This window comes from Harpia harpyja, chromosome Z (assembly GCF_026419915.1).
Source record: "Harpia harpyja isolate bHarHar1 chromosome Z, bHarHar1 primary haplotype, whole genome shotgun sequence".
Taxonomy (NCBI): domain Eukaryota; kingdom Metazoa; phylum Chordata; class Aves; order Accipitriformes; family Accipitridae; genus Harpia; species Harpia harpyja.
This window is the reverse complement of record NC_068969.1, coordinates 102544083-102569669: the sequence shown is the minus strand read 5'-3', so window position 1 is coordinate 102569669 and position 25587 is coordinate 102544083. Positions and strand designations below refer to the sequence as shown.

Below are 25587 nucleotides of genomic sequence, written 5' to 3'. Positions count from 1 at the left end.
AGGACTTAGCACCCTTGGCCCTGCACCTCCCCAGCACTCAGTGGAGCTCACACATCCTGCCTAGCTGCTGTCATACCAATAAGCTGCACCAATCTGCTACTGCAAGACAAGGAATTGACTCCGACTTTTGAGACTGCGTCCAAAGACATGGAGAGAGCACAGTGCCACCATGCAATGATGGCTTCACATGACATGCTGTGATGTGGCACCTGTCTGTCCGCACACTGCTAAGCCCATGTGTCACTCCCTAGTTCAGACGCCATGGTTAGATGAGCCACAAAATTCCGAGGACAAGTGAGTACTGTGGCATAAATGGCCTCAAACAGAAGGCCCGTGTTACAGCCACCAGAAACTGATCATCTCCATTCCACTAAAACACACTGAGAAAGTGTCCTATGTCACCCATATCAACCCCACAGCGCACAGCCTGGGCCCCTCCTTCCTGCCGCTACATCCTTCATCCTGAAATAGGGATGTCTGCCACACAGACCTGTCCTCCATGGAGAGCCTCTGGCTGCTCATCTCTGCAAGCCCTCAGCCCAAGCCTGCAGGGAAATCACACCTCAAAACCCCAGTTGTGTTACAGCCATAAGCCGAGGAGGACACAGGTGAGTCAGCTGGCCTTCCTCCTATCATCACATCGCATGGCAGGAACAGGAGAGCTTCAGTGAAACATGTATGTATGCACTATAGCATGCTGTGCTTAGGAGAAGCTGCTCAGAGAATATCTGCATTACGACCCGCTCTGCTGATCAAGAAGCCAAGGCTGTGCTTGCCAGATCATGTGGTTATTTACTCTGGCACAAAATTAAAATAACTCTGTTTGTACTGGAGCATGAGCAGAATTTAACTCTTCCTTAAAAATAAACGTGCAAGCAAGGAATATGAAAACATGTAAGAGTGTAAGAAAATATATTTATTAAATTCCATGGCAATACTATGGTAAAATTGTTAAATACATGCGTATTTTTAGACACCCAAGCAATACAACAGGAGTTACAGCAGCCAAGCAAACTAAGTTTAAAACATATGCAAAGTTGGTATCTTAGTGTTAGGTTAGTCTTAAATGTCACCTCCCACACTGGAATATTATATCCCCAATATCATCCCACACTTCCTTTTTCAAGCATGCATTTGTTTAACTGCTTAGCTAATAAATTTTCATGTTGATACAATTTGTTGAATCAGTATTTTACTTGGTATGCTACAACTTCATTAAAGTGCCTTGTGATGATTTTGCTTAAATTGTGAAAGAAGTATTTTTTCAGTAGCGGATTTGGAAGCTGGAAAACTTCAGTATCATTCAGCAACAGAAATATGTTAAATGACTGATTAGATTTAGTGTGTTAAGAAGACTATTTTGTCAGCTTGATTTATTGATTTTTTCTCAGAATTAATTTCTATAGATGACTTTCAAATTGGCAAACAATTTTTTCACTAGTATTAAACAGAAGTCCATTAAAATCTTTGTAAAAACAACATAAAAACATCTCTAAACAAATTATTTACGCTGTAAAAAATATGGTATAAAAAGAGCTAAAAAAACATTGAACCTGTTCACAGTATATATTTTAAAAGTTACAGCATTATAGTACAACGTTTTTTTTTTTTTCAGGTGACCTGTATGACTCCACCAGCTCCGCTGTTTTGTGCGCCACAAGATCAAAGTCCAAATTACTGTTACCTTCGAGTAGGATTTCACACACGAGTCGATTCAGTTATCTTCTTTTTTACTATCCCCTTTTTTACTATTACAAACTTTTCTGACATGCTATGAAGCATAAAATGCTGTTCATCCTAAGCCACTCTTGAGTCACATTAAGGAAACACTGACAAAGTTATATTCAAGGATTCTTTTTTTTATTGTATTACTACTAAAAAGTGTGAGACCTTGCCAGATTCTATTTTACTTTGCCCTGCTTGAGCTATTTCTTTTTTGAATTTTTTTCAGCCCAAAGAATGAAAATGAGAACATTTCATTTTTTGCTTTGTCCCTGGGTAAGTTTTACTTCCTACACTTTGCACAACGTGAGACCATGAGACCAAATGGGTTGCAAAGGTATTGAACCTTCTTGTGGAAGTTGTGCATACACTTCCACTGGAGCTTGCTTTCATGTAACAACAGCTGAAGTGCAGATTTGGGACCGTCCAAAAACCTACCTAGAGATTCTGTTGGGTATCACATCAAAAAATAAGGATGTCATCTGCTCTGCTGCGCCACAAAGTCACTGGGGCTGCGCTGGCACAAGGAGAGGGCGAGACTGGAGAGGGATTAACCGCATCCTCTTATGCGGCACCCTGCCATTAGACCAGCTCACCTGCATGGGGATGCTGAGCCTCTGCCATCCAAAACAACAGAAGTTCTCTGGGGACTTTTTTGTTGTAAGAGCAGAAGGAATTAATAGATGTTTTTGTGGGGAAAAAGTATTGTCATGCACCCTGGGACAAGTCGTAAAGTTACAGAAACCCCTGCCAATATCATCTGAGGTTTGTTTGCATAACATGCAAAAAGGAAACAAACACTGGCTATCTTAGAAACACTGGGGAAAATCCAGAGTTATATAAATGGGGGAGGAGAGGAAAGAAAATCATTATGGAAGAAACTGTTTTCCAGCTTCTAAGAAATATTTAAAAATTTAAGACAGGCCTAAGCATGAGGAAATTAGTTTTTAAACATTCCAATATTTCTGAATCTGTGTCTGGCATTTGGGGTCTCGGACTGTGTTTCCAGGCTTGCTAAGGAAAAGGCAAAGAAAAAGCCAACAACAAATCTTGCGAACTGCCGACAGCATCTCTGAGCACCAGCCACACAGGGCACTGCTTAATGCACAGCAGCATGAACTCATGTAGTGTGTCAGAGGAGTGCAGATGGCAGCTATTTCCTCTAAGATGAAACTGTGTCTTAAAACGCATATATTTAAGTACAGGGCTCCAAAAAAATCACTTTGGGAATTGCAAACCAACTTCCTCTGTAATATGCACCTAGGTACATAATGATGTAAGCACATATGTGCATAAAGAGTTAGGACTTTTCTTAGTGTTAAAAATATTAATGCCATTTGCACTGAAGTCTTCATCAAAGTCTGCGGCAGAACAGAAGATGCTATTTACATGGGAAGCTCTTGATAGATTTATGGTACATGGAGCCTTGTTAGCAATCTGATCCTTTAAATATTACATTTTTCCTATGTATTTCAAATTCTTTTACTATATTCCTATCTACTTGTAGGTATATAAATATTCAATTTACAAAGCAGTATTTGTCTAAAAATAGAGCACATGATTTCTCATTGCCTTTTCAGAGTGATGTCTGAACACCTTCTACCTCCAATGCATTCAACTGCCTTCATTTTTGCTACTGTTCATGTTCAGCTGAATGTCCTGGAGGACAAGATCACAGGAAACGCCACAGCCCTAAGCTTTACCCAGCTGAACGTATTAAAAAAAAAAAAAAAAGGCAGCTTGAACATGCCTCTTCAGAGCAGCCTAAAACTTAAGGTCAGCAGGAGCTTGCTGCTGCCATGTTCCCAGCAGAGGAAAGCTCTGGTCCCCCACATAAACCAAAGATGAAGAAACATGGCACATTTGCCAATTGTGCCATGACAGACAACATGGCTACTGGTTCCCTTTGGAAATAGTTTACCCATGAAAGCAGCAACTACAGATAATAAAGACAGCTACCACAGCAAATGTCAGTCATTGGGTTCTAAGTCTGCCTATGCAGCCACTGCATAGCAGGGGAGGTAATTCACTGCCTGCCTGTAATATTAGCTTACTATTTTGTTGATATATTAACTAGTAGTTCTGTGAGGTATATCACATGCAGAGCTACCATCCCAAAATTTAACACACAAAACCAAGATCCCAGATCCCCCCACATGTCAGAACAATAAAAATAATGAATGTGTCAAATAGGAGAGTGCACGATGTTACATCAAATGTGACTGAGGTTCCATGCATACAGCGAACAGCACAAAAACCTATTACAAACCCCAGATTGTCACATATGACAGGCATGGCTCAAAAATAAAAAGCAGCAGCACCGATGATTTGCTTCAGAAAGAAATTGCTTGGCATTAACACCCTACACCTCTGAACACTGATCCAACTGGAGGATTGAAGCACCAAGTTAGGAGTAACAGTGTTTCAGACACAATCCCTTCTGGTCATATCCCTTCTGGAAGTTGTTGTTTTGTTTTGTTTTGTTTTTTAAAAAGCTGAACTACTCTCATTAAAAAAAAAGGCAAAAAAGCCAAAAAACCTAAACCAAAATAGATATTCAATAAAGGAGTAAGATCTTACAGAAAATGATGGTTAGAAAATGCAGTACTTTGCTTCCTAAAACAGTTTTCAGAAACAATTTGACTGAAGAGGCTCACCAGGAAGCCCAAAGGCACTAGTACAAGGAGTCTGATCCCCTCTGAAGCCCAAAGTTTAGTCTTACAATTGTTACCAATGCATTTAGAGGCTAAACAGCACCATGCTTTGAAAGTGAATTCAGTACGAAGACATTCCTAAAGACACTTCACTGGTTTAACATGGCACTTGGGCTCAGAAAGCATGACCATTCCCTGACAGTCCTTGTCACTCATTCTTACTGCTCCGTGCACCTAGGGATGTCTTCACAGGATCACTAAATTAGCACACAACCTCTCACTACCCATCTGGTATTTGGATTCGCTGCTGAAGATTTAAAATAGGCATTTGAAAGGAGTCCTCACTGGCAGCACTGAATAGGCTCAAAGGAAACCACAGAGGCGAAGCAGCTGAGCTTTCAAGTGCTGGAATGAAAACTGCTTACTGGTTCATAACCATTAAGCAACAGTAAATGATGCTACATATACTGCACAAGCCTGTGTCTCTCCCCCATTCGCCCCACTCCTCTGCTACTGATACAAGATGATGTGTATAGTAAGCCATTGCTATTAACAGGACTCTTCTGCCCTACGTCAAAACACCAGTCAAATAAAATATACAGTCAAGGGGTTTTTTTTTAAAAAAAAGTGATGGATAATTAGATGAGAGTGCTTTGATAACATCGAGGCAGACCCTGTGTTTGTGGACCTTTCCCCTGCCTAATCACTACGAAATGAAGCAATTTAAAATGCTGTTGCCTTGACTGAATAGGAAGAGCAGCACAAAGGAAAACCTGAGTATGTGATGCATGTGTTTAAGTGGTTCACTGTGGGAGCACTGCAAAGGGTGTTAGGCTGCTCCTTGCAAGCTCTATGTGTTCTCAGCAGCTGCCCTGCCTTCCAGTCTGCCAAATCAAAAATTGCTAGTACTCTCAAACTTCAGTTTGGTTTTGTTTCTTGCAACACACAGCCATATGAAAGCACAGATATTCTTCATGATCAGCTGTTCCACTACAGAGGGGTTTTTTTGTTTGGATTACAGTACAATACTGATTGCTCCTCTGCATTGAGAAACTGCTCCATAAAAAACCCAAACCACTACCCATACACTCTGTCCATGACATCTTCTGCTTTCAGTTAAAAGCGTATGGCAGCATAATTTAAAATTCATCTTAGGAGATAAACACATTAAGACAAATCTGCACTAGTGAAAAGAAATCTGCTCTAAAACACATGTTGTGAGAAAAGGTTGTTAGGTTTTAGCCACCTCCCAGCTACCAAGCACAAAGGGCAAAACTGCTTCCTTTTATGTATTAGGTTAGTGTTCTGATTAATAGGCAGTAATAGATTAGGCATGAAACTTTCTCTTGTGGTGATGCCTGGTGACAGATGGACACCAGCTCTTTGCACTGCCTGTCTGTCTTTTCACTCGCAGCTCTGCTAATTCCAAGATTCAACCTCAAAAGCAGAATCCTATCTGCACTTTCTGTTCTTTCAGACACACCTTGCACTCTGTCAAGTCTGCAGACAGATCTATTTTTACTGCCTTCACAGTTCACTCTTCCAGGAGGCACACACAGGCAGTTGTTACTGATGATGATGATTGAATGCTGTTTAGTGTTTTGCCTTTTTGTCAGTTTTGAAATCCTTCTGTATTTTCATTCTATGGTGATGGCAGAGACATACCAACATCTGAAACTGCAGCATCCTTTGCTGCAGTTAGGTTTAACCTAATGCTTGGTTTTATTCTGATGGCCTGATCACATGGTTTGGAGACCAAATGTCTGCCAAGCTAGCCATCCTCCTGGTCAGTTCTCATACCTTTACAACTAGCAGCTTAGCCAATTCACCCTCCTTATCTGTTTTGAGATCTTGTTTAGAAAACCACTCCCCTATCTTATTTATTCAAAAAACCACAAAGTAGATAAGGAAATTGAAATCTAAAAAGATTAGGTTAGACCTTTATGGAGACCCTTTTTGATCAAGCTCTTTAGTGTTTGACCTCTCACCACTGTGTTTTACAGTAAGGAACAGGTAAGTTAGAAAGCACTTTCTCCTGTAAGCTAGTGAAATTCACGTGTGCCACAGAATGAAGTTTACACAGTGAAATGTTACAATTACAGCTGCCTAGAGATCCATATATGAAAACAAGCATTTTCAAAGATGATTGTTCTGAACACTCCTTTAAGCACGCAAATACATTATTTAAGCTTTCTTTGCATCACATGTCTGGTAAAGGAGAGGTAGAATCAGCGGCACTAAAACCTCCTTGGGTTTCTCCCTGCCACTGGAGAAATCCCACATTGTACTCTCAGGTACGATTTGTAGAGAAGGTCCTGTTGTTTAGACACTCGAGAACAGCCAGGCAGCAGGTGGCAAAGCTAATACAATAAAGATCACCCAAAGAGCAATTTGTTCTCAAGGAGCTAGTACTACTACCTCTGATTTTGCATGCCACACTGCTTGGACAGCTAGTGTTAGTAGACAAGATTTCCCCATGGCTTACATTACTGTATAGTGCAAAGACTGCTGAACACTGGGGGCGAGGATTACTGTACCACTTTGAAGCAAGAGATCTGGAGCTGAAGCTATGAAATACAAAATGCATTAGTGCAATACATTAGGAAAGATTAACTCCTTAACCAAAGGATAGAAAAAATATAGCGCATTCTAAGTTTAAAAAAAAAAAAAAAATTAAACTTTATGCAGTTCTTGCTGAGGTTTAAATCAGTGTTACACTTTTTTTCCCCAAGTTTGTACCCCTGAGTCAAACATTGAATAAACATTGTACAGTAGGTACAGAAACTAGTGTCTAGTTAAAAAGCAATAGATTCAAATGGCCATTGCTTCAGAAGTGTTAAACAGTGACAATACCCTTCCGTATGGGAGAGGAAAAAAAAATAGCACTCTCACTTGTTCTTAGTTTATAACTAGGTAAAAGATCTCAAGAGTTTCCAACCACATCGTTTCCATGTGTTAGGCTGAGGTTTGTGATAAATGAAACCTTCAGTAAGGAAACCTGTTGGGGCTGCATCATTTGAGTACACACAGTTGAGAACAACTACAACAAAGCAAAGCAATCTTTCCAAGTTATAAGTTGCATGAGACCATATTAATCTTGGAGCACTATGTGAAGATAGGCAGAGTTCTTTGACTATGATTATCAGGAGCTCTAAACTTAATACCCTTTATATCCAATATATCTTACTAGAGTAATAACTAAATTGCTATAACTTTGGCCGCTCGGCCTCTATTAAAATGGAACATTAACACTTCCACTAACTTAAACATGGTAACATTCAGCTCACTAGAACCTCTGCTGACTGTCTCCAAGAATAATTCATGCCTTTTGCACTTTTCTTCTTCCTTTCTTTACAACATCCGGAATAAGAGCTTATTTAGAAGACAGGTTCAGGTGCAACGAGGACTCACTGTTAATCATTTGGTTTGTTCTGAAAAAAGTGTGTAAAGGACCACCCTATGTTACTGGGTTTGGGAGAGTCTTCATCATCTTTTGGGGGAAGCAGAAACTGTCGGGAATTAATGGAGCACGGGCTTCCAAAAGATGCGTTTTCATTGTTGCTTTCAACTGATCCAGGAGAGTCTGGAGTGTCCATGTTCCAGGTGTTTGTGTTTGCCTGAGGTCTGTAACCTGCAGTTTTATCCAATTCTTCCTCTGCAGGTGAGCGACTCTCTATTTTCAGAGCACTGATAGGCAGCTGCATTTGTGGCTTATAGCCTGCTGTAGTCACTAAGTCTATTTCTGGCTCCTCCTCTGGTTTAATTTGAGGCTGGTACATTGACTGGATGTCAATGTAAACCACCTGAGATGACCCCACAGGTTCATCCGTAGGGGGATTTGAGATCTCCTCTTCAATGATAGGTGGGCAGTAGGACACAACCACATGGTTCTCCGTTTCTGAGTCAGAGCCATCTTCAGGCACAGTGGTGTCTGCTGCTGGGGACATAATTTCTGTGTCTTCAATCTTGGGAGCTGCAGACCGTGTTTCCACCACTTCAACACTATTGGGGGTGCATGGGTTCATTTCCAGTGTTTTAAGTGTCTTATTCCCCTGAAGTGACAAAAAGTAGAAAGGGGAGAGACTAAGCCAAAAGACCTCGAAATCCTGAAAGCAACAACTTGCCCAAATTAAACCAGTATGTTGGCTTGTGGCTTGCACTCATCCCACTGCCATTAGTACAATATTAAAAAAAAAAAAAAAGTGGTTTAGTTCTCATTTTCTGGCTCATTGCATATTCCTGTTAATGTTAAAAGTATTTTAGCCAACTTAAAGACACTCCGGATCTTGCAGTAAGTGTTTGAGCACTCTTTCCCCAAATCTTAGCTTAACTCATTCCGGAACGTTGTTTAAATGTTACACCCAATTCCAGCTACTATGTCTACCAGAAGGTTGGGGATATGGCATGTACACTTCTCCACACTTTCTACTCCTCCTAACACTAGGACAAAGATGGGTATGTTACTCCCACATTGTTATCATGTACTGACACTTCTCATTACTGCGGGAGGAGAGAAATGCAGCAATCCTTTCCGAGTTCAAACACTGCAAGTAACTACAGTAACAAGAAAGCTCTTGAGAACAGGTGACAAAAGTTACTCAGTAACTTGCCCTGTTCCCCCCTGCCACAGCGTTATTTCTACAACTGGAAGACTCTGAGTTTGCAAAAGAATTCTTTACTCGTGATACCTTTCAGAAGTTTAAAATACCAGATTTAAAATAGGGTTACCTCACAGATGTTCTTCTGAAACTGCAGTGCCTTACTGTTCTCAGGATTCGGGATCTCTGGATAAAATGTTTCTTTAATCCTTTAAAGAGGGAAGAAAAAAACTTTTAAAGTTACCAAGCCCTGAAACAGATTGTGAATACACAAAAGGAGTCAGGACATTTCCCTTTAATTCAGAATACTGAAGACATCTGGCACAAATATTTAGTGTGTTACACTTTCACTGAGTATTTAATGGAAAAAACAGCAATTTTTTTTTTTTTTTTTAAACTGGGGAACTTGATATGCCACGTTTACGAAAAGTTGAAGATAGGATGTCTACCTGAATGTTTGTGGATGGCTCACAAATTATAGTTTGTTGCCAGCTTATTTCCATTTGGGAACTATTTATAAACAGTGCTGACTGGGAGTCAGGCTCCTGCAAAACCTTTTTGCATTCCTCACTCTGACCTCTCTCCAACTCAATTTCTCCCTCACCTTCTACAATGTGTTTTTGCCACCCACCTTTAAACAAAGCCCACTGACATCTTTGGGTACTTGGAGAAAACAAAGAGTAACTGAAATTGTGGAAAACTCTAGCACTGAGGCAAACACATCCAGGAAAAGATCAGTACTGAATGCAGGCATTTACCATTCCCTCTTTCGGTAGCAGAAGACACTGGCCACCACTCCAAGCAGCACAACCACTGCCACGGGGATGAGAATTGCAATGATTAATCCTACAGCTGAGGGACAAAAAAAAAAAAAAGACAGTAAATGTATATCCAAAGTTACCAGCGAGTTTTATGCTTTTTCTAACATTCCCACAGATTAGTGACCGTTTCATTAAACTCAGTCTAACAGTAGTCTGCAAACAATGACCTATACCATACACTTTCCCTTTGCTGGAAGGGCAAAAGTCCATAAACAGAGCTGATTCAGTGATAACTACAGGAATCAGCAGATACTTCTCTCCGATTGCTCAATTGCGAAAGGCTTCATGTGCAACACAAGACGGATTGCCACTGTAATTCTGTTCTCAGTAAGCAGTGGAATTGCACTTTCATGTTACTTGAGCCAGCCAAATCTCTGGTAATGGCTCTTATAGGCCAACAACTCATTGCACAAACTGCACTGCCTTACAATGCTTCTAATCTCTAGGGTTTAGCTCCAATACATTCCCACTGCCTTCCTGTACTGATGTTAAGTGCCTCAAGTTTGATTTTTCATGTATTTTAGTTGCACCCCAGTGTTTAGTCTTTCATATGAAATACTTTTTTTTTTTTTCCTCATTCCCTAAAGTAATTTTTTTTTTTCCTAACTGTCTTTCTGGGTTTGTTTCTGTCAGGGGATCGATAAAACTGAATTCAAAGCAGAGAGGCATCTGTTTATAATTCTGAAACTGGTAAATATTTCCACAGTGTCTTTCTTCCCACCATGTATTAGCAGATATTCATCATGGGAAACATGACAAAAACAGCTAGCTGCTTGAGAATACTAAGTTCAGACTCAATCATACTTAGTAGTAGCTTAGAAGTTATTTTTCTTGTATACAGTACCATGAACTACAAGGTAGCTGTAATAGGAAAGGATCTTTTCCTCACCCTGAACTGTACCAATTTTTTGTATTTAAAAATAATCAAGTAAATAAATTAAAAATTAGACTGTAGGCCCAAACTACCTAAGGGGACCAGAAAAAAACCAAAATAAGCTCAGCTTTATATACATTGCACAGGCCCTGTGCTGAAGACTATTAATGAACAGGGATATTCAACTTACAGTCCTCCTTTGTCACCACATAGAGGCTGTTTGGAGGGCTCAACCCACCAGCAGTGTAGGCTTGTAGGTCCAGCTGGTAACTTGTTTTGCCTTGAAGATCAAGTATTTTCAAAGACTTCTTTGTTAAGTCAGTGATATTCTTAACTTTAAGTTCTGGATTCCCTGTTTGTTTGGAAGCAATAAGAAAAGGATAACTTTGTAAGAAAGGATTCACAAAGACAACCTCAGCTTTAGCAAGACTTTCTTGAAGTCAGCATATGAAACCTGAAGAACAGTCTGTGTGAGGAAAACTGAAATAAAGAATCCTAGCAATGCTGCTTGCTTACACAGCACCAAACAGCACAGGGGTGTGTTGTTGCTGCAGACTGGCTTCAGTTTCTTACACTCCTGCTTGTCTTCTTATGTTAATGTGACTCAGGCTTCAGTTCTGTACAGAGATGCCCTTACAAGATGGGTACTGGAAGAATATACTCAATTAAATATAGCCATGTAACCTCCCCCCTGTCTCATCCACCCAGGTTATCTGTATGCAGGGCAGGGTGCCACATTGCCACTTAGTCACTGCACAGCTTTATGGCCTTCGTGAGCCAGGGTTTTCTCTGACTTTTGCCTTATATTAAAAAACAACTATGCTAACCACACAAGGAGCTGATTATTTCAAATGCTTTTGTCACATATCAGGGGCCAATTATGCCAGTAAGTAATGCAACTGAATTATGATTAAAGCATCTTTTTTTAAAGTGAAATTAAATTATTAAAAAAAAAAAAAAAAAAAAAAGCTTGAGCGAGGAAGTTGTGATCTATAGATTTCATTTACCTGATTCCGAAAGCCTAGGCTTTAAAGCATCTTTTTCACCTTTTGCAAAGGAAAGCCGATATCCCTCTAAAAACCCCTGACAATCTTCAATAGGAATGTCTTCCCATTTTACCAATATAGAATCTGAAGAAGTTTCTTCTACAGTAAAATTTGGTGCACGTTTTGGAGCTGTAGGGAGAATTATGAAGGGAAAAGCTAGTAAGTAACCACCTTATTAAATGCTGAATCCATGTGTTTCATCAGTTTCATTTCAGGGCTAGCATTTTCAACTTGTTCCTGAATACTTTTCCCTCATTGTCAAGAACATGTGAAAAGACTTAGCAGGTGATACTACAAAAATATAAGTATGTCAGTTTCATTGTTATTAATTACTGCAGTATTATCTATTAACAGAAGCTGAAAGAAGAATCTCTCCTTGGGCAACCTTCTTACAGATCCATACATGTAAATACCCTTCTTCCTGCTACAAATCCCAAAAGATTGCATAAACATTCAGACCACACAAATTACTTAGCTTTTAAAGGCTTTAACTCTGTGACTTCATGGCTTGTCTTCAAATTAAACAAATTCTACATTCCTATCATGGAAATCTATCTCAGTTTAAAAGAACTACTCTTAGCAGGCATCACAATTCCTTATTCCAATACCCGCACCGCAATGAAAGTGTTAGAGCAGATACTGTGTAAGGTCATGTGCATCAGGACTTAGTCTGACATTTGGCATTGATCTACCAGTGCTGAACTCACGTTTAACAATGCATCTGTTTTTGTCTTGATGGTTATCTGTCCAAAGGAAAATCTAAAGTTTTAGAATGAATCTATGCTCTTGTGCAAAATGAATACATTTCTCAGTTCCTAATAAGTTTCTCCTGCATGTTTGATGCATTTTTAGTCCCCCAAAGTCTTTATCCTTTCACCTTGAAAGCTTCCAATCTGTTGAGAACACATATGGAAGAACCTTCTGGGAAACTGTTCAGGATTTTTGCAGAGATACAAATGGCTGAAAGATGAGTTTCTGGTAAAATTGCCTTAATCTCACCTTCAACCTTAGCAATGAAATAAACAATGGCATTTCCAAGCGGTCAGATTGTGTCAGCAGCTCAGTTTTCCAAGCAAACTATTTTAGCAGAAAACACGTTAAACTTCAAAGTGAAATGTGTGCTGCAGTTATAATACAATACAGTTGAGATGTTAAAGGGTAAAGCCAAGTTCAGATACCTGCAAACAGAAAGCATTCAGACACTAATGCATCTCCAGGCAAGCAAAACTCAGCCTTGGATCAAACTGCAGTTACCCAGATGGCGTTGTTACAGGAGGGATTACAAGTGCAATTCTCAAAATGGCTTATACTCTAGGATCTCATTCTGGTCTAAGAAGTGCTTTTAAACAGAAATGTTGTGGACACCTTTTACATTTGCTGAGCTGTACCAAATGTGCTCAGAAGTTTACTTTAACTTGATTAATCAAAGTAAGTTGCCTCCTCTCCTGCAGAAGTGACTGCAGGCCTGTGGTTCAACTTATGCCTGTGCCTTCAGCTCTGAAGACCACTGTCTCCAGAGCAAACTTCTGTGACACCCTGTGCCACCACACAAGCTGGGGAACACAGGGTCATTCCACGCTGGGAACTGGAAGTGGCTGGAGAAATGTATTACAATTATATACAGAGAACAAGCAGAAGTCAGTAGTACTGTATGGGGATTCTGGTCTCAATCCTCTTCTGCCAAAACTGAGCTAAAAATAGACACAGTCTAAATCCACTTTGTAAAGATCCTGAATGATAAAGTGCACTTACGCAGCTCTTTCATATACCCAGTTATGTTTTTCAGTAACTGATATCCACTGGATTGGCAGCCATATAGTGAAAAGTTGTATCTCACGCCAGGTCTAAACAGAGCTGCAAGAGAAAATTGCTGTAAGAATACTTCAGTTATGAAGAGTGATGCTTTTAGCTTTCACGGGACACAGACTTACATATATACGTATTCAAAAATTACAAAGTCTTAGACCACGCTGTTAGGTATAAACACTATCCCTACTTGTAATTCCTATAAAAGCTATGCCATCAGATGCAGCTTAGAAGCAGTAAGCAAATCTAGCTCCCAGAGAAATTTTGATTCTAAACAAATAGGATTCAAAACAAGCTACTCAAATTTCATAAATTGCTCTTTCCATGAGGAAACACTAACTGAAGTTACCAGAAACAACCCCTTTCCTTTCCTCCCACGGTAGCCATGTAGATCCTGCCTCCTCAGAAATACAAATGTATTTTGAAATACCCAAGCTTATTACAGCAACAGTACAAAACAAATTCAGAGAACTCTCAAAAGTGATAGTGAAGCACTTTAGCCATGAACTCCAGGCCTGAACTGACTCTGCAAAACACAGATAGTCAGCAAATTTCCAGTTCACATGTCTTTGGTGGAGGCATAGGTGTTTGATACTACAATGTGTAAATAATTTACCATCTCCTGGGATTTTCTCAAGTCAGGGGTATACACTACTTTCAAAATTTTTTCTAAACAGCATGCCACTGTGAAACTCTACCAAAGTCAAGTGGGGTTTGCAAGAGTTCAGGTCCAGCCTGAGAGATTCTCCTGGCAGGACTAAGCACTGAGGTGGATCTGCTAGCTTGAGCCCTGTCCTAGCAGCCTGGTAACTCCCACTATGTGCTGCAATAAGCATCCCAGGGAAGAGCTCAGAACTAGAGCACTGCCTTGTTGGACAGACATAGTATTGTCTGCTTAGAAAAAGCAAGCTCTAGCCAGCGCAAAGGAAAACAACATGGACACAGTGTTGTAATTACAGGCAGGAAAACATATTGCCCCCCTCCCAGGTCCCACTCCCCCCCAGCTGTCCTATGTACACAGCTCCAAGTTGTTTTCTCCAACGGAGACTTTATATACTAAACTCTTCTAAAAAGCAAATATATACTATTTTAGACAGCAGAGAAAAATCCTACATCTTTCTTGGGTCCTCTCTTTCTTCTTCTGCTCCTACTTGTCCCACCACAGCTGAGTTTCATTTCCCTGATCTGCCCACCAGCATCTAGAGACCTGAAATGTGCCCTGTTCCAGGAAATTTCAATTGCTGACAGCAAGCCAACACATGGAGGTCACACTTAAAAAAATCTGCCTCATGTAAAAACAAAGGATTAGTCTCCCCCCATCCTGAGCAGCGCTGTTTATGTTTAGAATCCAAATAAAACCCCAAACCCTATATTAACCATTATGCATTAGGCTGAGTTAGGAAGTTGCTGGGTGTAGCTAGAAGAGGTAATTTTGAAACAGTTAATAAACATAGTATGATAACAGTCAAGTAAAGACTGATATTTGGATTTGGCAAGGCTGTGTAAGAAATTAAAATAAACACAGTACCAAGAAGGGATTCATTTATATACACAAGCACACAGCAATGCAACAATCTTCAGCTTAAAGAGTATTGGTGCTGCTCTCATTCCACTTGCTGCTCAGGCTCTCAACCAGAAAGACTCACAAAAAATTATTTCTGACTTACCAGACTTTATCACTGCATCTGTTGTATTTGAAGGAAATTTCTGCCAGTCCACACTACAGGGTTCAGACCCAGATGAATGACACCATTTTACTATGTAGCCACAGGTCATGTTGGGGTAAGAATTCCAAGAAATATAAATTCCATTCCCCATTGCCACAGCCCGATCTGTTTTGACGTTGTCTGCAACAAAGACGACATAAAAATCCATCAGAGAGCAGACATTTATCTGTAGTCCAAGCTGGAAGAAAGCCTTTCAGTCACAGTACAAAGGTTTTATAAACTGTAGTCATTTCTAAGAACAAGAGGTACGCTCCCGGTACCATGAAATTTGAAGCGGTGCACTCAGCTATGCTTTCTGAAGTGCTGGAAATCAGACGTAGCCTGCAGCAAATCCCTCAGCCAGCCTTAAGTATGATGACGAGAAGTGCTGCAGCTCAGGACTGGCTTAAAAAGCACTTTTTCAAGGTAAGGATTTACAGTAGATGGCAGGTTCAAATCTGACTTGACACCAATTTGGCAGGAGCCTCCAGCTATAAATTCCTGCTGTCATTTCATCGAACAGTTTGCTTTGTGTTTCTTTCAAAGTGTCTTGCTGTCACTCGCCCGACCACAGACAACCATTTTTCACTGACAATTGACAGCAAGAGTCAAGTCCCTGGTGAACTTTATGGAGGCTCCAGTCCACCAAGGGTAAATTTTTTAAAAATAAAAGCTTTGCTTTTAGTCTATTTTTATTGGTTTGGATTATCAAAGGTTTACTGTCCTTGAAGTGATCAGATCTGGGAACGACTTCTGATTTCTGCAGCTTCCCTCCACAGCTGTCCATCAGATGGGACCCCGCTGAGCTAAGGGATGTTTTCCAAAGGCCACAACAACAGTGGTGGCCCCACAACAGATCTGCAAAAATGATCTCAGGGTTTCAGTTTTTCCTTTTTCAGTGTTCTCATTTATACTCCCTATTGAGTCTATTATTTCATGTTATTAAAGCCATAAACTATGGAAAGCTGAAGGGCAAGGGCAGTTTTTAAGAACCAGTGCTGTGAAAACTTTACTCTCACAGATGTGCTGTGAATGTCGAAGGACTGTCTATTTCTAAATAATCTTAACATGCAGCTAAGCGTACCATCCTTCTCTAGCTTGCTCATGGCGAGAAAGACACACATGATTAAAAAAGCAAATCAACTCCAGAAGTCTTTCCCTAAACTACTATGCATCCAGTGAAACTACACTTCTATGATGCTGGAAGAGAGCATATTTCTATTTAGACTGCTTTAATTCTTCTATTTACAGGAGAGACTTTTTACTGACAGTGAGCACATACTCTCTAAAAAATGCTTAAATACACCACACTCAATTTTATTTCCTGTGCCAGATGACTAGAAATTCACCCAGGGCAGTACTGCTCATTTTGGTGTATTTATAGCTGCAACCTGGACTAGTAGAAGTAACTACTAGCACTACACTACTACTGTGGTAAGGGAGTCTGTAACAGCCAGATTATATGCCCTGACTCTCTACAGAGCACTTTTCAGAGACAGTGAGAAATTAATTAAGGCAGAGTACCCTTTGTTTGTGTTTTCAGTTTTCACAAAACCTCAGCAGATCTCAAGCTTCAGAGCCACTGCTCTCTTACAGACATTAAAAGCACTTACAGACTGTACACAGGAAGCAGCCAGAAAAGATGTTTGGGCAGAAATGTCATCCAGTTCAGTGAATGAGTCATCTTTCATGACTCCAGTCAGTGACTCAGATAATTCTTATACCAACTCTGGAGCAAGTCTTCAACGAGTACAAGTTGGCTAACACCAAAGGGAACCTCAGACATCCGACAGAAAGCTATACATGAATGCAAAGCTCCAGCTGCCATCAGTTGTCCCACACCACAAACCTATTACAGAGACCTCCCCAACTCCCAGAGTCTCGTTCTTTCACTGCTGAAGGAGAGCTATGAAAGCATTTTCATTCATTCAACTGTCCCATACAATTAATTACTTTTCTCTCCAAGGAGCAGACTAAGAATATACTTTTAGGTATCAGTGTTTTGGAGAGGCAAAAGAAACATTAAGAGCAATGATTTTCCTTTACATAGAACAAGATCATTTTTTCTCCCACTGTGAATGTCAGTCAAAGCACATTTCTTCCTATGAGAGATGGCCTTGTCTTACCAGAACCTGAGTCGCAAGGCGGGAAACTGTGGTACCTGTTCTCCGGGTGGGGAAGGAGAAGCAGCACCATAAATGCTCCCAGCAAACAAGCAGAGAGGGGCCTCGCTGTGTAAATCTGTCTTCCCTGCAGAGCATCGTCCAGATCCAGAGCTAAAGGTTTGGGCCTTAGGAGATAACACTCTTCCTGGTGTGCAGGGAAGCATGGACTCTCAATAGCCACATGCAATATTATCTTTTCCACAAGCTCAGTGTTAGGAGCAGAAAATCATTATCTGGCTCAGCTATTTCCCTTTACAAAAGCAGAAAGAGTGGCAGTGCTTTAATTGGGGAGCTAAAGTCCTATCTCCTTTTCAAACACTGGCTCGTAGCACAAGGATGCCAACACTTTCCCAACCAGCCCAATTAATATTCTCCTGCAGAGCTCACAGGCATTGAACTAACAATTCTCTCCTTAAAAAGCCACACAACAACCCCAAAACTTTATTCTGATTCTCTTTAGCATGCAACACTTTTCAGCATCTCAACAAGAACACACAGAAATAAACTGAGCTCCCTAAACATCAGAGATCAACACTAATGCATTGAAGCCTCATTCTTGTTGTTCCTGGGATGTCTCCAGAAAAGGCCAAATAGCTGCAGAGACTGCACACTATCAGTCTTTTATGCAGAGAGCACAATTAATTGGCAAGATGCTACCCTAAAAGCAAAGCAGCAATTTTCTTCTTCCCCCACCCAGTAGATTGGGGGAGGAAATAAACCAGAAACCAAACACAAACAAACAAAGCATGTATCTATCTTATTTTTCAATAAACAAACTCGCCCAGGTATTCCCCAAGCTTTGAAGGTATTTAGCTCTCTGCTGGGAGCACTCACCGCTTGGAAGTTCTACACTCGTTATCCTCGAAGGAGGAGATGAACCTGCGTGGTTTTTGGCTACAACACTAATTACACAGTCATTTTTTCCAAGTTTTATCTCAGTGCTGTTTGAGGGTTCGGTGACTTCTTTATATTCCAGTGGTGTCTCTAGCACGTAGCAGGACACTTCATGAGACACTATTTTTCCATTGGCTTCAGAAAGGGATAAAGGCTATGAACAGACAAAGAGCGCATTAAAACCAAAATGGAATAAACAAAAGAAGACATAGGATATTATGAATTTAATGTCCTGATCTAGTCTGATAACTGTATAGGACTACAAGGCAGAAGAGACAGTTACTCAAGTGTGACTTTCAGGATTAATGTGTAAGTTCATAAATTTTTAATTTTCAGCTAAGATGTATTAAAAATTCAATTCTTCATGTGAAACACTTCTCAATGCAATGTTTAAATTATAAAAATTTAACAATATTCTCATTTGGGGAAAAATATTTGTCTCAATGGATGGTTCTATAAAAAGTTAAGAAAAGCAGTCCGATTTATTGACTATAAACTTTACTCATTTATAAATGTGTAAGGAAATAGTTTTTCTTCAGTTACATTAAATAATATTTTAAAACTTTAAGTATCCTATCTACCTTCCAGAAGATTTTTAGACTTTTTCCAGAAGGACTTCTCTCTCTCCAGATATCTGGTCCTCTTGTAGGAGCTAAGAAATAAAAAAGAGGTTTGGGGTTTTTTTCCCAAGTTGCACAGTAGACAATTTACCATCTACTAAAAAGTTAGTTTTTTAGATGGGTAATTTTAAAATATTTGGCTTCACAAGTTCAACACTTTATCATCAAATAATTAAATAAACTTACGGGCTTCCAGTGTTGTGTGCTCCTCTACCATGCTCCAGTCACTCCACCTCCAGAAGTGGTCAGCAGCCGAACAGCGCACCCTGAAGTGGTATTTGGTATATGGGCGCAATGCATTCAGCTGAGCTGTGTAAGTTGAGAATTTTCCACCAGGCATGGAGACATTGTGCTGTTAAAAATTTACAGAAATTGACATGATACATATATATCTTTTTCTCCTAGATTATGCTGAAAGTCAACACCTAAAAAGGTGATATTTCTCCCCAAGAATACCGACAGTGTGAAAAAAAGCTGCAGTCAAGCCCTAGAAAGAAATTAATGAAAAAGAAAAGTATTTCCTATGCAGTCATCCTAAACAAAGGAAAATTTTTCAGACGTTTGCCAAAATAAAGTCATATGTAGCACAGAAATTGGAATATGACAGTAGTTAGCACCTTTGAGATGTAAAGCATGAAAAGGAGAGATAACACTGACAAGCCTTCAACAGGATGAACTCTGCACACAGTAGCAGAGTTGCTTCCCATCTATCCCATCCAGTCCCCCTCTCTCCCACATGCAGCAAAACTGCTCTTATGAGGCAGGCCAGGATTTCACCTCTGGTATTCAGAACCTGCACTTCCACTGTGCATATGCACATCAAACTGGGCAGACAGAGGCCTTTCTCCTAAGATACAGGTGCAGGAGCACATTAAAGACAGCCTGTCTGAGCAAAATGTTTATCATGCAGTCTTCTTCCTAGGCAGTCATTTTTTCCTTCAAAAGATAGTACCCAGTGATCTCTGTTCACAGCTCTTATGACTGGACTAGCCTTTCCTATTACTCTTAAAATGGTGCGATTCTAGGGAGTATTTCAGTTTCATGATTACTTAAAGAAACCCTAAGCCTGGGAGTGTTTTTTACTGAATCTAATTATAACACATGTGCATCACAGCTGCCAAAAACTGGACTCCAAGTGACTTTAAGATGCAACTAATTGAGCATTTCTAAAGCCAAATGACAACTTGAAAAATATAAAAAAAGCCAACTATCTCTCATAAAGATGGAAAAGCTTCTGAAAACATCCTCAAAATGCCATGTAAAACCCCATAACAATTTTACAGCTACTTTTGTTTATTACAGAGAACTTGTGGAGTACGACATAACAAAGCTGTAAAAGCTTCTACCAAGCTGTTTGCTGTGTTTCAAAATATCTGTAGCTGCGGGCTCTGATACAGGTGCAGTGAATCAAACTGCTGCGGCAGCGTAAGACCTTTCCATCTCCCACTGCCCCAGATGACTGACCTGGTAGCAGAGTTCACAAGCAAGTGTGTGCCCCAGGCTTCAAGCAGCGTAACGCTGGCTAGACAAAGCTGTGCAAATCTACTTTTTTAGCAGGTTAACCTAACTGAGCTGGGGGTGGGTGACATTTGGGTGCTTCTTTCCCCTTCTGACTGCACCAGAAGCAGTAACTGTTGGGAGCAGAGAAATGCAGAGAGCTGTCGATGGTGGTATCTCAGACTATACACCAAAATCCAACTCAGCTCATCTGTCAGAGCTGTTGCATATACCTAAAAGCCAGTTCCTTCTCCTGTTAATTGCAAAGATATATATGATTTTCTTTGCAGTACCTAATCTCTGGGTACTACTTAACACACGTCATTACAGAGAAAATATAAAGCTTAAGGCTTCCATACTCATTAAGTGCTTTGAAAGTATTTTAAAAATACTCTTACAGAGCATGCATTAACTACTACCCTATTATTTTAGAGGCAATGTATATAATGATTATCTTCAGTCTCAGCTGCATCACTTCTGTGGCTTGAGTGACTTTATTCAAGGCTGTGCCGAACAGGCAACTAAATGTAGTGGGTAACAGAATACTGCTAAAAATCAAACAAGTGTTGTAAAACCCAGCCTCTGAGGTTAATACACTCAAATTACAAATTCAGGCTCTGTGCACCAAGACCTGATAATTCAGCATGTGCCTACCCAAGGTGGTCAGAGATACTCCATCTAAACGCACAAACACAGAATTTGGGGGTAAATCTCAGGCCAACTGAATATGCAGTTCTGCCATTAGGCTTCCCCAGTGACATAGATCACCCCACACAAAGTAGGCAATACGGAAGAAGACGATATATTCCCACCACCTACACTCAGTATCTGCTGCTGGTGTCTGAATTAGTATTCTAAACTCCTCTGACAGTCAGCAGACTAAATATGCAGCTCCAGTCACTGACACAGAGCACCAAAGCCAGGCAAAAGCTGGAAGCCTGAATGCTGGAAAATCCGAACCCCACCCAGAAATACCACCTTCTCTCCAGCTCCAGAGGTCTTCACTGGGGATTACCTATTGATACACCCAGTGGGAGAATCCTTCCCTATCCTGCCTCTACATCACTGACACGCAAGCAGGTTTAGCAGCTCCGTATTACAGCCAGGTGCATATCATTTGCTGACAGCAAGCAAATGATCTGTCCTCTGAGGGGAGGGGAAAAAAAAAGAAAAAAAAAATCTGCTACAGACTGCAAGATGCAGTCTGAAACAACCACCATGGAAGTCTGCAGGGCAGCAGCACATCCTGGAACAAGTGTGTGTTAATACCTTTTGCACCAGGAAGCACAAAGCACAAGGATTGTTACCTAATGGGTCAGCATAAAGCACTATGCACCCTCTCCAAGTACCAAATAACATGGTGGGTAATTTGACTTTCCTCTAAATTGTTTAAAACCAACCAATAAAAAAGAAAGCAGGCAACAAGAGAGATGAGCAGAACTTTTTCTGATTTTTGTAGATGAACTTCTAGTCATTACTACATTAATCATTTAATAAGATGATTGGAATGAAGCTCTTAGAGAGAAAAGAATTTGAAATGTGATTAGTTCAGTGAAAAAGATCAACATTTGAGCCAAAAAAAAAAAAAATCCACTAAAAGCAACTTACCAGTTTTCGCTCAGAGTGACCACTGCGAATTTCAATTTGACACAGGAGCCTTATTTCAGCAAAGCTGCCGTTTATAAACCAATGCAGACGGACGCTTGTAGAGCTGTTCCCAGAAACAGTTAACTTTTCTGGAGTTTTTGGATGAACTTAAAAAATAAAGAAAAACCCCTCAGTTCTAAGAAAAAAACATTCATTTCAGTTCAGAAAAATCTGATTTTAGAAGATCAAAGAGAATCAGAAGGATAAATAAGTGATCTGATCAGCAACTAGGACAGCTGGTGCTGAGAAGGCACTCACAAACAGACTCATTCCTGACACTCTTCTCAGCTATCAAACATGGAAACAGACTTACTTAAAGCTGAGCATACTGCCATGTGTGATAAGGAGTTGGAGACACAGAAAAACATTTCCCTTCCTATTGACTTTATCAAAAAAGCAAAAAATAAGCTATTTCAGAGGACCACAGTGACGGATGAAACTTATTCAACTTTGTTCACCTTCTGGGAACTTTTTAAGTTAGAACTTAAAATCTGCAGACTAGGACAGGGTAGGACTCCTAAATGACCTCTCCCTTCCCAAAACTCCCTTCACAGAATTTTTCAATAATATTCAGTACTACTATTCATAGCTATCAGAGAAGAAAATCTCTACTGTTGGAATTGCTCCAGTTACCCTCTTACCCTCAAGGAAATATGTACTCTATGTTGGGAATTAAGTGGACAGTGAGGGAAAGAAAGGAAAGGAAACAAATAGGAAATAGCAGTCATATTGACTTGGTGCAAAACAGCCCAGTTTATAATTAACAGAAACAAATTATGCTTTTCTAGGACTTGCCAATTTACTCTGAAAATTCTAACCTCAGGCTAGTTGAACTGGGACATGGACAAAAATACCGCACCATCTTCATGTTTAAATTCAGTTTTTCAGAGAGAACAGCAAATGCTGTAACCATTAGGAACCCCTGAATCCTCAGCTGTGGTTGTGGAGGCAGATAGAAAAGGATGGGGAAGACAGCACTAGAAAGGTGGTAATTTCTCCCTTTCCTTGTTTAAACTGAAGGTCTAATGAAAGAAGTTATTTTTTTCTACAAACCGTGACAGCAGATGATCGTGGCTATTATCAACAGCAGGTAATACTCCTACTATTACCTTTTAACTTTTACTGCTACTTTTTTTATGCTCCAAATCCTGCTGTTGTAAAACTGCATAATATTTTGCCCTGTAAGCAGACACTGAAATACAGGGTCACTTAACGGTTCATAAAGTTACACCTAAATTTTAATTATTGATGTGTAATAGAATATGAAGTAATGCATAAACAACAGCTGGCTAATTATTAGATCACAAGTAGCATTTATCCACACAGCAGTGTATCCAATCTGGTAGTATTGTTGTTGAGAACTGGCATCTCCCTGTACACCTAATCATTCCCTCAGGACATGTCCTAAGCTATTTTCTTTTCAAGTTCAAATTATTGAACACAGCAAAATACTGGTGACAATAAAGCAAAATAATGACAAGTATACCGTGTCAGAGCTCTTCAAACCCAAAACAACAAAAAAATGGTTAGCATGCAGTAAACATATCTTTTTGCCTTTGTAATTCTTAAGTCTTACCTCTTTGAGTTAAGTCAACCAAAAGTGATGACTCCGTTTGCCCAATAGGATTGGAGACGCCTAATATGAAATCGTAGGTTTTTTGATCAGCCAGTACTGGAAAGCCACAGACACGTTCTCTGTTCATTTCATTGACTTCGCATGAAACATTTCTACCAGATGTTCTACAAAGTAAAAAAGGGGAAACAACTTAATTTTTGAATAATTTCTAGAAAGTCAGAAGTCGAGACTGAAAACACAGTAAAGAACGATGGGTTCACTGACACATGGCTTACAGAATGATTTGATTGCAGAGGCATATCTAACACCACAACGCAGGTTAAAGTGGCATCAGTCATGACTTGCCCTGTTCTCACGTGAAACTCTCCTCTTCCACTAGCATAACATTTCCATCCTCTCACTTCTCAAAAGCCTGGAAAACAGGTAGGTCCTGTAAAACCACCTCACAAGTCACAACTGAGATTCTGACTTAAAGTATCTTTCTTCAGATCAGCATATATTTGCATTAAAAGAATGTTCTTAATTGCTTTCTGAACTAGGGAGATGTGACACACATTACTATCAGCCCTACTTTCTACTACTTTCTCTCAGCCCTGCCAAATATAAACTACAGTTCGTTACCTGCGATATATCCACTAGTCCCAGACGTTTTTAAATCAAAAGCAGGAGAGGCAGTCTGGTAACAGCCAAGACCAGAGTTACATCTTAAGGGGTGAAATCTAAAGTGTGTATCTGTATGTATGTACCTATATAGAAGTTGCTTTAATTACAATCTGTGTGAACCTCTCATTCAGTAGCACAAGTTTAATTTCTTCCTTTGGGCATTTTCATTGTGTTCTAGCTGAGCTCTGAGCTCTCTCCACACAATTCTCTCTATTTCAATAGCTCAGTGTAGGCTGAGAACAAGGATGAGAATGTTTACCCTGAAATGCATCACATTAATCTCCTCACAGCTTTGGGCTGAGCGAAACAAGTCTGAACTACATCCTTGTTTATGAGCTGAATATGGGCAGCCAGTGCCTGCAGCTCCTTTCCTTTGAATACCTGCTCTGTTTTGTCCACCTCTTCGCACCCCAGCTAATGACTTTTTTAGCACTAGCATTCTGGATGACATCTGTGACTGTAACTCAATCCTCATTGCCTCTGACTTGCTTCAAAGCCACCATGAGACTTCATTTCCCATCAGTTTGTGTGAGTCAGGCCTCTCCTGGCTCCTTTCCCTGACTGTTCCTTTGGCATTATGGGGGAGCCTCCTCGCCACAGGAATTTTGTTAACTCCTCACTAACTTCTAATCATAACCACCAAGGAATCCCATTTGCAAGTGCTATTCCAAAACAGCGATTCTTCACTTTTAAGGCTTTACATGGCCTACGATGTAAGACAAACTAGTAGGACACCAGTCTTCACTTCTTTCTGTGGATGATATCAGTGTTATTTGTCCCTTTCAACATTTTCCTTGTAACATGTACTTTGCCTGCTCTACACTATCTAGTTCTTAATGCTGGGAGGAGAACGGATGTAGGCTTACTGCTATTTTCCCTAGTAGCATTTGGGAAATGCACCATGGCCTGCCTTACAACTGTTCCTCAGTGCGTTTCTGTCATTGTGCATAGCAGAAGCTCAGTAAATGTCTGACAGATGACCTGACAGAGGTTGCATATAAAAAAAATTTAAAAATTAGTGAATGACTCCTATATCTCCCTGTATTTTCATATTGGTCTTATCTACGTGTTGGCAGCAGCCTAACACACTAAGCCCTTTATTTTCTCATGAGTTCATAATGGCATAAGTCTTTGAGAAAAGTTATACTTAATTCCCATTGCAATTTTACAGAGCTAGACAATGGTTTTCCAAGTTTAGTTTAGTTTCGACTTCCACACGCTCTTTCATGGTGCAGAAAGTCACAGGCAGTAATGGATATATTCCAGTTCCACCCTTTTTACTCCTTTTAGTGCCGAAT

General features: G+C 40.1%; 1 protein-coding gene across 4 annotated transcripts in view; it reads right to left on the bottom strand.

The window, feature by feature from the left end:
• Positions 1-895: 895 nt before the first annotated feature.
• Positions 896-25587, bottom strand: part of LIFR (LIF receptor subunit alpha) — a 55017-nt gene continuing 30325 nt past the window's right edge. For all 4 annotated transcript variants that reach the window (XM_052775676.1, XM_052775680.1, XM_052775677.1 and 1 more), the window contains 12 exons: positions 23627-23790; positions 22012-22157; positions 19093-19258; positions 18868-18938; positions 18227-18440; positions 15189-15368; positions 13468-13569; positions 11677-11844; positions 10860-11021; positions 9733-9826; positions 9105-9183; positions 896-8428 (listed from right to left, as the gene is read on the bottom strand). In XM_052775676.1, the coding sequence (XP_052631636.1) occupies positions 7790-8428; positions 9105-9183; positions 9733-9826; positions 10860-11021; positions 11677-11844; positions 13468-13569; positions 15189-15368; positions 18227-18440; positions 18868-18938; positions 19093-19258; positions 22012-22157; positions 23627-23790 (2185 nt within the window). In that variant the 3' untranslated portion in view covers positions 896-7789. The remainder of the gene's footprint in view (positions 8429-9104; positions 9184-9732; positions 9827-10859; positions 11022-11676; positions 11845-13467; positions 13570-15188; positions 15369-18226; positions 18441-18867; positions 18939-19092; positions 19259-22011; positions 22158-23626; positions 23791-25587) is intronic.